General features: G+C 44.5%; 2 protein-coding genes across 34 annotated transcripts in view; one reads left to right on the forward strand and one right to left on the reverse strand.

Annotated features, from left to right (window-relative positions):
- The window catches only part of ndst2a (N-deacetylase/N-sulfotransferase (heparan glucosaminyl) 2a), a 169,697-nt gene extending 160,784 nt beyond the window's left edge, over positions 1-8,913 (forward strand). For all 5 annotated transcript variants that reach the window (XM_031823495.1, XM_020481742.2, XM_031823494.1 and 2 more), the window contains 8 exons: positions 5,102-5,230; positions 5,470-5,652; positions 5,863-5,959; positions 6,104-6,227; positions 6,522-6,696; positions 7,112-7,282; positions 7,473-7,685; positions 7,828-8,913. In XM_031823495.1, coding sequence (XP_031679355.1) covers positions 5,102-5,230; positions 5,470-5,652; positions 5,863-5,959; positions 6,104-6,227; positions 6,522-6,696; positions 7,112-7,282; positions 7,473-7,685; positions 7,828-7,953 — 1,218 coding nt within the window. In that variant the 3' untranslated portion in view covers positions 7,954-8,913. The remainder of the gene's footprint in view (positions 1-5,101; positions 5,231-5,469; positions 5,653-5,862; positions 5,960-6,103; positions 6,228-6,521; positions 6,697-7,111; positions 7,283-7,472; positions 7,686-7,827) is intronic.
- A 638-nt stretch (positions 8,914-9,551) lies between these two features.
- LOC109889919 (calcium/calmodulin-dependent protein kinase type II subunit gamma) overlaps positions 9,552-15,754 on the reverse strand; it is a 111,685-nt gene continuing 105,482 nt past the window's right edge. For 17 of the 29 annotated variants that reach the window (XM_031823501.1, XM_031823523.1, XM_031823504.1 and 14 more), the window contains 3 exons: positions 15,504-15,598; positions 14,371-14,620; positions 9,552-13,559 (listed from right to left, as the gene is read on the reverse strand). In XM_031823501.1, the coding sequence (XP_031679361.1) occupies positions 14,388-14,620; positions 15,504-15,598 (328 nt within the window). In that variant the 3' untranslated portion in view covers positions 9,552-13,559; positions 14,371-14,387. The remainder of the gene's footprint in view (positions 13,560-14,370; positions 14,621-15,503; positions 15,599-15,754) is intronic. The other 12 variants (XM_031823521.1, XM_031823524.1, XM_031823525.1 and 9 more) reach the window with 5 other exon arrangements.

A 15,754-nucleotide genomic window follows, 5' to 3' on the forward strand; every position in this document is an offset into this window, starting at 1 on the left:
GCTATTAGCGTAAAGTAAAGACTTAAGATTAAACCAAGAATATTCTGATGGGTGACAATATTAGCCTACCACTTGTGAATTATACACTGCTCAAAGAAATAAAGGGAACACTTAAACAACACAATGTAACGCCAAGTCAATCACACTTCTGTGAAATCAAACTGTCGACAGTGATTGACAATAAATTTCACATGCTGTTGTGCAAATGGAATAGACAACAGGTGGAAATTATAGGCAATTAGCAAGACACCCCCAATAAAGGAGTGGTTCTGCAGGTGGTGACCACAGACCACTTCTCAGTTCCTATGCTTCCTGGCTGATGTTTTGGTCACTTTTGAATTCTGGCGGTGCTTTCACTCTAGTGGTAGCGCAGCTAATCCAGGATGGAACATCAATGCGAGCTGTGGCAAGAAGGTTTGCTGTGTCTGTCAGCGTAGTGTCCAGAGCATGGATGCGCTACCAGGAGACAGGCCAGTACATCAGGAGACGTGGAGGAGGCCGTAGGAGGGCAACAACCCAGCAGCAGGACCCCTACCTCCACCTTTGTGCAAGGAGGAGCAGGAGAAGCACTGCCAGAGCCCTGCAAAATGACCTCCAGCAGGCCACAAATGTGCATGTGTCTGCTCAAACGGTCAAAAACAGACTCCATGAGGGTGGTATGAGGGCCCGATGTCCACAGGTGGGGGTTGTGCTTAGAGCCCAACACTGTGCAGGACATTTGACACTTGACAGAGAACACCAAGATTGGCAAATTCGCCACTGGCGCCCTGTGCTCTTCACAGATGAAAGCAGGTTCACACTGAGCACATGTGACAGACGTGACAGAGGCTGGAGACGCCGTAGAGAACGTTCTGCTGCCTGCAACATCCTCCAGCATGACCGGTTTGGCGGTGGGTCAGTCATTGTGTGGTGTGGCATTTCTTTGGGGGGCCGCACAGCCCTCCATGTGCTCGCCAGAGGTAGCCTGACTGCCATTAGGTACCGAGATGAGATCCTCAGACCTCTTGTGAGACCATATGCTGGTGCGGTTGGCCCTGGGTTCCTCCTAATGCAAGACAATGCTAGACCTCATGTGGCTGGAGTGTGTCAGCAGTTCCTGCAAGAGGAAGGCATTGATGCAATGGACTGGCCCGCCCGTTCCCCAGACCTGAATCCAATTGAGCACATCTGGGACATCATGTCTCGCTCCATCCACCACAGACTGTCCAGGAGTTGGCGGATGCTTTAGTCCAGGTCTGGGAGGAGATCCCTCAGGAGACCATCCGCCACCTCATCAGGAGCTTGCCCAGGTGTTGTAGGGAGGTCATACAGGCACGTGGAGGCCACACCCACTACTGAGCCTCATTTTGACTTGTTTTAAGGACATTACATCAAAGTTGGATCAGCCTGTAGTGTGGTTTTCCACTTTAATGTTGAGTGTGACTCCAAATCCAGACCTCCATGGGTTGATACATTTGATTTCCATTGATCATTTTTGTGTGATTTTGTTGTCAGCACATTCAACTATGTAAAGAAAAAGTATTTAATAAGAATATTTCATTCATTCAGATCTAGGATGTGTTATTTTAGTGTTCCCTTTCTTTTTTGAGCAGTGTATATTATCCCTTGTGAATGGTACCCAGCATAAGACACCATGCCTTTTTTTGTGACTTTTTCGAATCATAGTCGCACAGGCCTATATGTTTCAATAAGGTTTGTATCACAACTATACTGGCGAAATAACTTCTTAAAATTTAAGCACATTAATCCGCTTTACAAAGGGTGTAGAGCCTAACTGGCATACATAAGTAGCGTGGGAGTTTCAAGTTTGGGGAAGATCGTTTTCACCATAAAAATGCACCTTTATAATAAAAGCCATTACATGCATAATTGTATTTCCGCTAATGGAACATTTGCGCTTATAGCCTACTACCATGTGCGAATGGCTGTGCTTATAATGTGAAGAAATAGCCCAATAGTTTAATACTTTAAGATAAACATTCTGATCTGTTGCATCAGCCACACTTTTTGATTCTAGTGGTTTTATTCATTTGGGATCTGTCACATCCCACAACTGTCCCAGACTTTGTTTGGAATATGTGTTTCTCGCACAGAATAGAATAGGTGGACTTTTGTAGTATGGGGACAGTAGATTGAAATAGGCTAGTGCTTTTGCTGTTCGTTAGGCCTACTCATCTTGTTGGCTGACAAAGTAAATGTGGACAGTTCTTCCAATATCTTCAATATGCACCCAGGAATAGGATAAGGACGCGCGCCATTGTGTCCCCAATGTGTCTGTCTTCACTTGTAGCCTGTGAGAAAGACCCGATGACATGCTGTAGTATGCAGCACTAAGGGAGAAGGGCACAATGGCCACTGGCCGCAAAAGGCATGGATTCTTTTAAGGTGCATTATGGCCACACAAAGGGGATGCTGTCGTGAAATTCTAGGCATTATCAAGTGCTTGTCAAATTGTGAATGATGTAGTGTGTACAGCCTGTGCAAAAAACAAAGCAGTGCTCATCAATCAAATGTATTTATAAAGCCCTTCTTACATCAGCTGATGTCACTAAGTGCTGTACAGAAACCCAGCCTAAAACCCCAAACAGCAAGCAATGCAGGTGTAGAAGCATGGTGGCTAGGGAAAAACTCCCTACAAAGGCCAGAACCTAGGAAGGAACCTAAAGAGGAACCAGGCTATGAGGGGTGGCCAGTCCTCTTCTGGCTGTGCCTGGTGGAGATTTATAACAGAACATGGCCAAGATGTTCATAGATGACCAGCAGAGGGTGCAACAGGTCAGCACATCAGGAGTAAATGTCAGTTGGCTTTTCATAGCCGATCATTCAGAGTATCTCTGCCGCTCCTGCTGTCTCTAGAGAGTTGAAAACTGCAGGTCTGGGACAGGTAGCACATCCGGTGAACAGGTCAGGGTTCCATAGCCACAGGCAGAACAGTTGAAACTGTAGCTGCAGCACGACCAGGTGGACTGGGGACAGCAAGGAGTCATCAGGCCAGGTAGTCCTGAGGCATGGTCCTAGGGCTCAGGTCCTCGGAGAGAGAGAATGGAAGAAAGAAGGAGAGAAAGAGAGAGCATACTTAAATTCACACAGGACACTGGATAAGACAGGAGAAATACTCCAGATATAACAGACTGACCCTAGCCCCCCGACACATAAACTACTGCAGCATTAAATACTGGAGGCTGACGATACCCCCGGACACCACTAGAGGGATATCTTCAACCACCAATTTACCATCCTGAGACAAGGCCGAGTATACCCCACGAAGATCTCCCCCACGGCACAACCCAAGGTGGGGGCGTCAACCCGGACAGGAAGATCACGTCAGTTACTCAACCTATTCAAGTGACGCACCCCTCCCAGGGACGGCATGGAAGAGCACCAGTAAGCCGGTGACTCAGCCCCTGTAATAGGGTTAGAGGCAGATAATCCCAGTGGAGAGAACCGGCTAGGCAGCTTTGTTGCTCCAGTGCCTTTCCGTTCACCTTCACAATCTGGGCCAGACTACACTCAATCATAGGACCTACTGAAGAGATGAGTCTTCAATAAAGACTTAAAGATTGAGACCGAGTCTGTCTCTCTCACATGGATTGGCAGATCATTCCATAAAAATTGAGCTCTATAGGAGAAAGCCCTACCTCCAGTGTTTGCTTAGAAATTCTAGGGACAGTAAGGAGGCCTGCGTTTTGTGACCGCAGCATACGTGGAGGTATGTATGGCAGGACCAAATCGGAAAGATGGGTAGGAGCAAGCCCATGTAATGCTTTGTAGGTTAGCAGTAAAACCTTAAAATCAGCCCTTGCCTTAACAGGAAGCCAGTGTAGGGAGGCTAGCACTGGAGTAATATGATCAAATCTTTTGGTTTTAGTCAAGATTCTAGCAGCCGTGTTCCAACTGAAGTTTATTTAGTGTTTTATCCGGGTAGCCAGAAAGTAGAGCATTGCAGTAGTCTATCCTAGAAGTGACAAAAGCATGGATTTTAGAAGTGACAAAAGCACTTCTGGGAGAAGTGCCTTTGTTTTTTACAAATCATCATTAGTCACATCATCCAGCCTTAGAATGTATTAAAAATCAGAACATATTGCCCAACATTTGTATCACAACTAAAGGAACTATAAAGCATATAGGAGGACCTGTTTCTTTGTTAACCCCTCAACACAGAATAGCTGCATGTGTTCACTCCCTCAAATCATTTGGAGAAAATATCATTTCTATTTTATTCAGCTTTGTTCTATTGTATTCTTCAAACTATAAAATAATGCCACGGAATTCTAAGCAAATCTTGTCTGCTAAATTGAACTAGTGTAGCCCACAGCCATTTGGCATAGCCACATCAGGACCTAACATAAGGACAACTCAGTGTATGCTATTATTTTCTTCTGAAATAGACAACATTTTCTTCATATCATGCTTCTTTAGACCTGTCTACAATACATAATGGATTTATTGTGAAGGTGTTGGCTATGCTACATGGATTTATTAAACTTTTTAAAATGTAGATGTTCCAAAGGTCTGCATCAGTGGCTTGTAGGCTGTGTGGAAGCCAGGAGTGTTTATGTTAATTAACGGTCAATTACCCTGAGACCGACAGTCATTTGCTTGACAATCACCGGCTGACTAAATTTTCGTGACCTCCCTAGCTCATGTCTCCCCTAATCTCGAGAAGGATCATTCTCCCCACCAGATCACATACCGGCCTGTCTCGGCAAAAGATAATGTCATTATCCAAGCAAATTTGAGAAAGCTTGAGGTAGGTTTTTTACATTTATGCTTTGGCCACAAATATGAGTTTAAGACATCAACAACATTATTATAAGTTGTCTGAATATTAACTTTTAAAAGTGAGATTTTCACTCCACAGTTATTTTGAACTTCAATTGAAGTCAAATGGTCCCTCCATCTCTCATTGACATCAATGACAAAGTGAAAATATGACTTAATCAGGAGTTAGGATTTGCCCCTCAGTGCTTAGTGAGCGCACTCAAGGGCTTAGCGTTTATACAAAGGTGCAAAGGCCCTATTCATTATTAAAGTGGCGAGAAGGAAGAGAAAGTAGATTATTTTGATGTATTTTTTTACAGTTTCCCCTCTGTCTCTGCAGGTGTTACCCAGACAGACATGTGGCCTCTTCACTCACACTATCTTCTATAACGAGTACCCAGGAGGCTCCAAAGAGCTGGACAAGAGCATCAGAGGAGGAGAGCTGTTCCTCACTGTCCTCCTCAACCCTGTAAGTTCAAGTCCTCTCTGGAGATACTCTGCCTGTCATTACTGGAGCCTGCTACCCTCTTCAGGCCGCTGCTCTATATGACTGGAAGAATCTTAACTTGGAAAATAGAATTGTAACTTTAGTTTTTGTGTAAATCATGCATCGGTGTCAATCTGTGCCACAAGTTGGGATTTAGCTTCGTATGCAGCTAAACAGTGAAAAGTCTCACTTCCCTCCTCTGACACTTACCCCCCCTCCAGATCAGCATCTTCATGACCCACCTGTCTAACTACGGGAATGACCGGCTGGGCCTGTACACCTTTGAGTCCCTGGTGAAGTTTGTTCAGTGTTGGACCAACCTGCGGCTGCAGACCCTGCCCCCCACGCAGCTGGCTGACAAATACTTCCAGATCTTCCCTGAGGAGAGGGACCCCCTCTGGCAGGTTAGGGAACTGCAATTATTATTATTATTACAGACATGGTAGTACATCGGTTGTTACTTACTGTTTCCTATTTTGGATATGTACTGTTTTCTTGAGATTGTTATAATAAAGTTTGGCCTATCAATTTATTTGAGTTTGCAATGAAATGACTTAACTGATAAGCTATATGTACTGGTGACCCTAACCTAACCCCTCTCTATTTGTCCTCAGAACCCATGTCAGGACAAGAGGCATAAAGACATCTGGTCGAAGGAAAAGACCTGTGATAGACTACCCAGGTTCTTGGTCGTAGGCCCACAGAAAACAGGTGAGACCCTGTGGCCGGCCATTCTCCTCCGACGTAACCTCTCTCTCTCTTCGCACACTCTTGGCCAGAATGTGTTGCACGGTGGCATTTGTGGTGGTGAGTTTCAGTCCAACCAAAAGTGTATATTTGTATGTGTTATTTCAGGCACCACAGCCCTGCACTCATTCCTGAGCCTCCACCCTGCCATCACCAGTAGCTTCCCCAGTCCTGTCACCTTTGAGGAGATCCAATTCTTTAGCGGGCCCAACTACGACAACGGCATTGACTGGTAAGACAACATTACTGCCCATTCTTTAAACACTATAATGAAGCCTGTAGTCACCTCAACACTGCCTCTATGTAGTTCCTTCATGCTTACTTATAGTTTAGTCTTCCTCCATATTGTTCTCTTATCTAGTCCTCTCATATCAGTGAGAACGTATAACAGTATGGTCTATTTGGTCCTAGGTGGAAAGGGACATGGAGCAGAAAGCCATTCAAAGTTATTGGGACTTTTTATGTCATAAGCTCTCCCCTGGCCCTCAGTAAACCAAACTGCTCTCCCGCCTCCTCCTCTCTTCAGGTACATGGACTTCTTCCCCTTCCCATCGAATGTCAGCACAGACTTCATGTTTGAGAAAAGTGCCAACTACTTTGACACGGAGGTAGCCCCTAAGAGAGCGGCGGCCCTGCTGTCCCGGGCCAAGATCCTGGCTGTGCTCATCAACCCAGTGGACCGCGCCTACTCCTGGTACCAGGTGGGTCGATCACACTACACAGATCAGGTTCACCAATGTTCAGGATCAGCTCTAACTACCTCAGCCATAATATGAACCATTAGGGTCATGAAATATAAACTGTTTCCAGACCATTTTGACCGTTAAGTGACCACACATGCTGAAGAAACTGCAGGATGTAGAGTCATCTGTTTTTATTTTAGCTTCACCTGTGAGGTTTATTTGCTTGTAGGCCATTATTGTAAATAAGAATTTGTTCTTAACTGACTTGCCTAGTTAAATCTAATAATTATTCTCATTATTTACTTGTAGTTACTTTAACAAGCAAGGGAGGTCAAAGTTATCTTGTTACTTGATCCATTTGAAGCCTGACCTCTGATAACCTTTGACTCATGATGGCTGACCTTTGACCTATCCCATGTGTGTGACCCTGCAGCACCAGCGGGCTCATCAGGACCCAATGGCCATCAACCACACATTCCAGGAGGTGGTGACAGCGGGGCCTGCCTCTCCCCGAGAGCTGATCATCCTGCAGAGACGCTGCCTTAAACCTGGGGCCTACGCCACCCACCTGGAGCGCTGGCTACACCACTACCAGCCCAGCCAGGTAACACTTTACTGGAAATACACATTCACATACACAAACATACCATACGAGCACAGCTAGATAATGAAAACTACAGGAGACGCCCCCAATCACCAATTCAGAATCCTCCATTCACTATTTTCCTTGCATCATCATGGCAGTACCACCTGTGTGAAGGCCAGAATGTGAGAGGTGTGATTCCTGTTTCCAGGTGCACATAGTGGACGGGTCCCAGCTGCGTTCCAACCCTGCCCTGGTCATGGAGGGCATCCAGAGGTTCCTGGGGGTCACACCCATCTTCAACTACACTCAGGCTCTGACATACGATGAAAGTAAAGGGTTCTGGTGCCAGCGGGTGGAAGGTGGACGACCCAAGTGTCTTGGCAAGAGTAAAGGCAGGAAATACCCTGACATGACCCCTGAGGTACAGTGACGTCACACACACATTATCCCGTTGCCAGCGTGCCGTGATGCATTGTGTTTCACTTTTGTCTAACATGTAATTATGTCTAAACAAGTGCCTCATACAGTCCTTACCTGACTGTTCTCTGCTGTGTGCATTACAGTCGCGTGCCTTCCTGACGGAGCATTACCGGGAGCACAACATGGAGCTGCTGAGGCTGCTGAACCGGCTGGGCCAGCCCCTGCCCGCCTGGCTAAGAGAGGAGCTGCAGAGCTCCAGCTGGAGCTGAGAGTGGAACCACAGTCTGGAATGGAGCACTGCCCCACCCGGCTTGGCCCGGGGGGAGAGGGCCCTGTTCACCCACACCCACACCAGTCACTACAGAGGGTGGATGAGGTGAGAGGGCGGGAGGACAGCCCCCTATCAGGACAATGGACTCCGAAACGCCACTGTAACAACCAAACCTCATGGGTGGAATAATGACCTCTAATAAGAGAGTTAATGAGTTGGACTGAAACACCTTGCAGTCGCACACATCGTCTTCATCCAGAAAGTAGAGGACTTGTCTAAGCCTGCAGACGGTTAGACTGACTGATGCCAGGGTCTGGTAGACTGAGAGGGGGTGGGGGAGGTCTAATGTCACCCGACTATTTAACAGGAACTGAACTCACAGGATATCCTGTGACCCTGTAGCGCATGAATGAGCTCGGAAACATACGTGGTCACAAGATCACACACACACACACTTCTCATTTCTTCAGAAGAATGATTGTAAAACGTTGTACATTTTAAATCTGTTGTATATTTTGGGCGGGGGGGGGGAAATGTGACAGAATAGACATTGACTAAACGAGACAGCGTACTGTAGTGCTCTGGACAGAGGCGTGTGCCGTAGGATGGATGTGGGGTATTAATCACATGCCACAGCACCTCCAGACTCTCTGTGCATTCCACTACCCCAGAGCTGTGGCTGACAAACTGTCTACTAAAGGCCACAGTCAACAGAGAAACCACACACTTTAACATGCACTTTCCCCAACTCTCACATAGGTACCCAGCTAGTTTAGAGCTGCGTAGAGAGAGGAGGATGAGCTAGAGGGAGATGGAAAAAGAGAGGGTCTATGTCTCTCTGCCTGTGACTGTCCGTCTTAACAGGAGCTGCTGTCTTGTTTTGTTTTGTTTATTTTGTAAAAACTACAAAACAAAGACCAACGCTGTATCATCTCTAATAAACTCAGAGAGGTTGGAATGGATTGTTTATTTATTTATTTTTTACCCACAGCTTCTGCATGTCTGTCAATGCAGGAGCCACTGTCTTTTACCCATCTGATGCGGTCTACAGAAGACTGGAATGGAAACGGCAGTACCTCCAGTGTTTGACGGACAGGAGACTAGAGGTACATAATATAGTCTGCAGTACAGTAATTCTACTCTTCGGGAAGGCATCTTTTCAATGTATTATTCCACAGGATCGATCATTTATGTAAGTGATGAAGTCAGAGACGCTGGTGTTTGGCTCGGGCCGGCAAACCGTGCCAATATATCCTCCAAACACTGGCTTCGAGGGCACTATCACTTAACTATGTCGCATGACGAATCTGTGTGAAACCTGTTAAATGGGCAGATCATGTTCATTATTCACGCTCCAGTGTTAACAAGAGACTTGACCACAATCTCCAAAGTCCCTTAGCTGGATAGACTCCAGTAGCAGTGCGTGGGTAAAATCACTGGGGAAGCCAAGCCCCCCTCTTCCCTCAAAAAATAAGCCATATTACAAGCAATGTGTTACCTTACTCTGCATTGGTTTGACACAGACAAGATACATTTCTATCCTGGATGGATGGACTAGCACACACTTACTTACATGTAAATGACAAAACTGACCACTTATGTTGAAATGTAATTTTAATGAAATACTTCTCAGATCGTTTCCATAATAACAAAGCTATGATGATCTACTAACATTCAAACAAACACTTGATCGTTTAAGTCATGGTTTTATTTATTATATGGTCATGCAAAAATCCAGCATCCAAATGAAAACGGAGTATAGTCATATGTATCCTTACTATATGATTACAATGAAGCAAATATAGCTTTTTGATTTTATTTTTTGTACTTTTTTTTAAACGTGATATCACTTCATTTCAATATTTGAGACGGAGACATTTTCATTGACCTTGAGAATGCAAGTAACATATAGATTTCCATTTTTTGAATCAAGTAAACACAGACAGTGAAAAATATTACCAGAAAGTAGACATGCATATTTCTTTCTCTTGTAAAACTGCATATATAGTTGTTAAAGTGTGTGGCTTTTAATGTATTTTTCAGTATTTGTTTTTGTAAGTATATCAAGGCCCTCTTCCTGTCCTGCTAGCTAGTTAGGTAGGCTATAGATAATCCAAGGTTAACTATCCTTCCCTCAATAACTATTTCTCTCCTCTTCTTCCCTTTGAATTCTTTTGAAGAGTTGAAGTAAACCGCATAGTAGTTCTCATTCCCATGGCTGTGTGAACACCGACGCAATGAATGGAAGCATCAGGCCCAGTGGGAGAGAGAGGCCAGTGCCCACAGCACAAAGTCAGGAAAAACTATTTGAGCCAAAAAAACATCACACAGTTCAGTACTGTATACAATGCATTATGGTGCAAAAGGGAAACAGTTTCATGGCAGGTATGTCACAATGCGCAGTAGGGTGGGCGGGGCCAGTTGTGACCATGATATGAACACCGAGCACAGGTTTTGTTTTAACGTGTTTCATTCAACATATTGTGATATCATTTTCTATGACCAAGAGTCTCATCGGTAGGTTGTTGTCTTTTCGGTGCCCGGCCTTCCACAGGTTCAATGGAACGCCAGTACTATGGAGCTGCTTAGCACAGAAATGAAGGGGTTAACAGCAAGCTTCACCCCTCTGGCGGTACAAAGTCACAAGTTGCTACAACACAGTGAAAAACAGTGTTCCAATGTTTTACCATTATCACAAAGATATGTTTTTAAAGGGAGATTGTATTTTTGTGTGTCTCTCATAACAAACAAATAAACGCAACAATTTCAAAGATTTTGCTGAGTTCCAGTTCATATACATAAATTAGGCTCTAATCACATGACCGGGCAGGGGCACAGCCATGGGTGGGCCTGGGAGGAGAGCATAGGCCCACCCACTGGGAGCCAGGCCCAGCCAATCAGTGTTCTTTCCCCATAAAAAGACTTTATTACAGACAAAAATGCTCCTCAGAAGCACCCTCCCTCCCGTTAATGGTAAAACATAAGAACACTCCTCAGCAGCAGCCCCCTCGATCCCTTAGGTGAAGAAGCAGGATGAGGAGGGCTGGCGTGGTTACAAGTGTTCTGCGGTTGTGAGGCCAGTTGGACGTACTACCAAATTCTCTAAAATGTTATGCTAGAGAAATGAACATGACATTTTCTGGCAACAGCTCTGGTGGACATTCCTGCAGTCAGCATGCCAATTGCATGCTCCCTCAACATTGTGTTATGTGACAAAACTGCAGATTTTAGTGACCTTTTATTGTTTTAACGGCCCAGGGAGCACCAGATTAATGGTCATGCTGTTTAATCAGCTTCTCGATATGCCACACCTGTCAGGTGGATGGATTATCTTGGCAAAGGAGAAATGCTCATTAAGAGGGATGTAAACAAATTTGTGCTCAAAATGTTAGATATTTAAGCTTTTTGTGAGTATGGAACATTTCTGGGATCTTTATTTCAGCTCATGAAACATGGGACCAGCACTTTACATGTTGCGTTTATATTTTTGTTCAGTGTATATATATATTCAAATATAATTTGCATTGGGAGTGCACTGTGTGTGTGTTGATTCCACATATGTGTATTGTGGGAATTGGGTTGGACAGGGGAGGCTTGGGTGTGATTGGCCAGCTGCCTGAGCCCCAACCCCCACCTCAACTGCCTCCCCATATTTCCAGCTCCAATCTCAAAAAGAAATGGGTTATTCATAATAATACCAACAGTACAAACACTAACATCTAGAACAGTTACAACTGAAACCGGGATAAAGGGACCAATCTATTGATTGCCTTAAGCGTGGCCCCCAGATCCACCTCCCGGCCCTTCCCCAGCCAGCTGTTCGACATGCCACCACCAGCCACTGGCCAACTCAACACCCCACTTTACAGCATTTTCATTTTCACATGCTTTTAGTGCCAATGACTTTACAGAGAGGTATGGCAAGCGAAGACGGACAATATACAATGTTCGAGAACAGGACCGGGACCAGAACAAGAGAGACAGGCAAAGGGTGATATCACACTGAGTGGCGCTAATAGAAAGATGATTAGCAGGGTCACTAACTACAGAAACACAGGTAGAGACCCCAGGAGTAAGTGAGCTTAACCTGAAGTTGCAGAAACGTTCATCCGGGGAGTGAACAGAACAGCATTGAGTCTCAAGTTTGTGCCAAACAGTACCGGCCATTTTAGATTTGATTACATTTTTCCATATTTCCCCCCAAAAAATGTTTTATCAAACATGTTAAAGTCAGAGTAGAAAACAATAGGAAGGAGAGGTGTACGAGCTTTCAGAGTTTGTGGTTTGGGGTCTCCGTCAGAATAGTAGCAGTAGGCTTGATTGTGCCATGCGCCCTCTAGTGGCCCAAGGAAGAAGGCAAACTCGGCACACTGAACCAATAGTAGTGTTCTGCAACTTCAGGTTGTGCTGGTCAGGAGAATGTGGCCTGTTGCTGGAGGAGCTGGCTGGTCTACATACCCAAAGGGCACAGCACAGTGAGCTGGATTTTGGGCCTTGTGTGAGCATGCATGTGTGCATATACACTGGGGATCTCAAAGCGCAAACGAGCTTGAAAAGGGAGCTATAGGGACATGAGAACACATCTTCACTCTCACACACGCATCCAAACCCTGAAAGTAAAGTCTTTCTCCTTATAAATATGAATGTATACATTACTATATTAAATAAAGTCCCCATAAAAAAAATCTTCACACACAAAATACTTTCAAATACAGCATCTTTCAGGGGATAAAAATGAAGAGGTCCACAATAACACATCAGAATACTAAAAAACAGAGTCCCTTCTGCAATGCACCCGACCCATAAAAAGATAACATCTACATTAAAACAATGTCTAAAATGTTGATATTACTGTAAGTAACCATTTAGAGCTTGGTTCAATTCGTATCGCGGATGTTCAGCACTATAACGCGTTTGAAATTTAAAGGCAATGTGCTCACGTTCGTGGAGACTGCATTCACGGCAAACGCTGCATCGGTCAGCTCAATCATAAAAATGACCTTTAAATTTCAATCGCGCCATAGCGCTGAACCTGCGATACGGATTGAATCAAGCTTTTTGTTTTTCATAAATGATCCCTTCTAGCATTTGTTTGCATCCAACAACAGAAATAATTAGATATGTTAACTGTGAAACAAACAAAACAAAAAAACAACCACCACAAAAATTAGGGTGTTCTCCTTTTTCTATTTTTTTTATAGAAAATTCACATTTATTTTCTTGAATCATTACTACCATACCTGCTGATTAAATGTGAAGGTTTTTTGATAATTTATTTTACATATGTTAATACTTTAAACACCTTTCAAAACTGCCAAAAAATATGGATCCATGGAAAAGGACAAGACAGCGCCCCCCTGTGGGCGTCAGAAGCATGCACCGTCCGGAGGGCAGGGCTTCAGCTACAGCCGGCCCCCAACATATAGCTAGGGTTGGACTGGATTGGTGGTGGTGGTGTTGTCAGTCGGTCGGCTTTAAAATATTTTATTTTGTTATATTTTCCCCTTCGATTTTAAACTTCCAAGCGTTCTCTTCTGGCAGGGCTCTTGGCGCCAATCCGACCACTGAGAAAATGCTCCAATCGGTTTCAGAATTCAGGCAAAGCTGAGAGAAAGGGAGAGAGTGGTAGGGAGGGCACAGGACAGTCTGTCAAGAGTGTGTACATCTCCAAACTACTCCTGAGTTTACATAACTTTATACACTGAGTATACAAAACATTATGAACACCTGCTCTTTCCACTACAGACTGACCAGGTGAAAGCTGTGATCCCTTATTGATGTCACTTGTTAAATCCACTTCAATTAGTGTAGATGAAGGGGAGGAGACTGGTTAAAGAAGGATTTTGAAGCCTTGAGGCAATTGAGACATGGATTATGTATGTGTGCCATTCAGATGGTGAATGGGCAAGACAAAATATTTAAGTGCCTTTAAATGGAGTATGGTAGTAGGTGGCAGGCGCACCAGTCTGTGTCAAGAACTGCAATGTTGCTGGGTTTTTCACGCTCAACAGTTTCCCGTGTATATCAAGAATATATCACCACCCAAAGGACATCCAGCCAACTTGACACAACTGTGGGAAGCATTGGAGTCAACATGGGCCAGCATCCCTGGGGAATGCTTTCGACACCATGGGGGGCGGCGGGCAACTCAATATTACTCAGTATATAGAGCACTTAGACCTCTTTGCAACAGGTGGCACATAAGATCACACACAGTGCCTTCGGAAAGTATTCAGACCCCTTGACTTTATTAATCCATTTTAGAATAAGGCCGTAACAAAATGTGGAAAAAGTCAAGGTTGTCTGAATAGTTTCCAAAGGCACTGTTCATCAACACAAATATATGTACAGTATCAGCACGTGTGTGAGGGAGAGCACAGACAGACCCTAGAATAAAGCTCTCTGCAGTCAGCACCTGTGTCTGATAAAGGTTCACTGGAGAGGTGCGGCAGGCGCTCCTGAACAGTGGAAATGCACGTTGAGCCACTTGGCATCGCGGCGGTGCCACACGCGGGTCTCCTCTGACTGGCAAGAGCGCGGGCGCCCCTGGCTGTCGATGTACTGGGTCAGGCGGATGTAGGCGATGCAGGCCGCGTCCTCCCCGATCAGGTGCACATGGGGGTTCAGGATGGTGGTGTGGACCGGCTTACTGTTCTTACTCAACACTACATGGGAGACAGGGACACACAGTCATCAACTTACAGGAGTTGGTGTTTAAATGGACTTCATCCTTGATTAGATTCAAATAGAGAAAGACAGACCTTTAGTGTAAAATAGTGTGCTCAGTGACTTGGTAAAGACATTTTTTGAAATACCACAATGAACACATTAACAGGGTAGTTCCAAGAATAGTGTCTTAAGTCTCAAATATTGTTTACATTTTTATGAAACACCCAATTCAACAGTTGGATCACATACATTTATGCCTTAACAAAATGAAACCATGTAAAAATTCCAATAGCAGTGTGTTTTCATTCAAATAAGATTTGCTTTTTAACCCACTTAATGCCACGATTTTGTAAAGCCCTAATCATTAGAGATTCATTTACATTTGGCCCTCAGGTATAAGGTCAACCTTGTAACAAACTGAACTCTCGTTTTAATATGGTAAAACTATCCCTTTAATATATTTAGTTTTTTACCGTTGATCTGGTTCTACTCTTTTTGGCCATTTTCTGGTCTTTGTATTGGAAAACTGAGCAGGTAGATCATACCACGCCAACTGTGCTACCCATCGATGGATAGATAGGCTAGACATTTTTTAACAAGTAAAAATCCCCCCTCCGTGCTGCACACAGCAAGCATACATTCCCCATCACAAGGGGAGATTAGCCTGATTGAAGGTAACATCTATAACCCTGTCACTTTATTGGGCACTTTTGTAGTCTTTTTTTTACCTCTTGAGATGGTAAGACATGTTTTATGAAGTTGAACATGTGCTCTTTATGACAAAACAAGGTGAAAGTCATTTTTGACCAAATTACACTTCCCAAAGGCACCATTTGTGGAATGACCATGTCTAGTTCCCTGTTGATAAGAGATGCTTACAGTTCTCAAAGTAGAACTTGTGGAAGTCCATGCCCTCCACCAGGTTTCCCAAAGCCTCAGGTTCAAACGAGGTTAGTCCGGGGTCACAGATTCTCCTGGAGGGGAAATCAGACACATCATCAACATCTTACGTACCACATGAACAGGGCCTACTCTAGTAACGACCAGGGACATCAGCAGGGTTAGGGGTATTCAGTTCTAAACCAGGAGGCACACACACAATCTACAGTGCCTTGCGAAAGTATTCGGCC

This window comes from Oncorhynchus kisutch, linkage group LG4 (assembly GCF_002021735.2).
Source record: "Oncorhynchus kisutch isolate 150728-3 linkage group LG4, Okis_V2, whole genome shotgun sequence".
Lineage (NCBI taxonomy): Eukaryota > Metazoa > Chordata > Actinopteri > Salmoniformes > Salmonidae > Oncorhynchus > Oncorhynchus kisutch.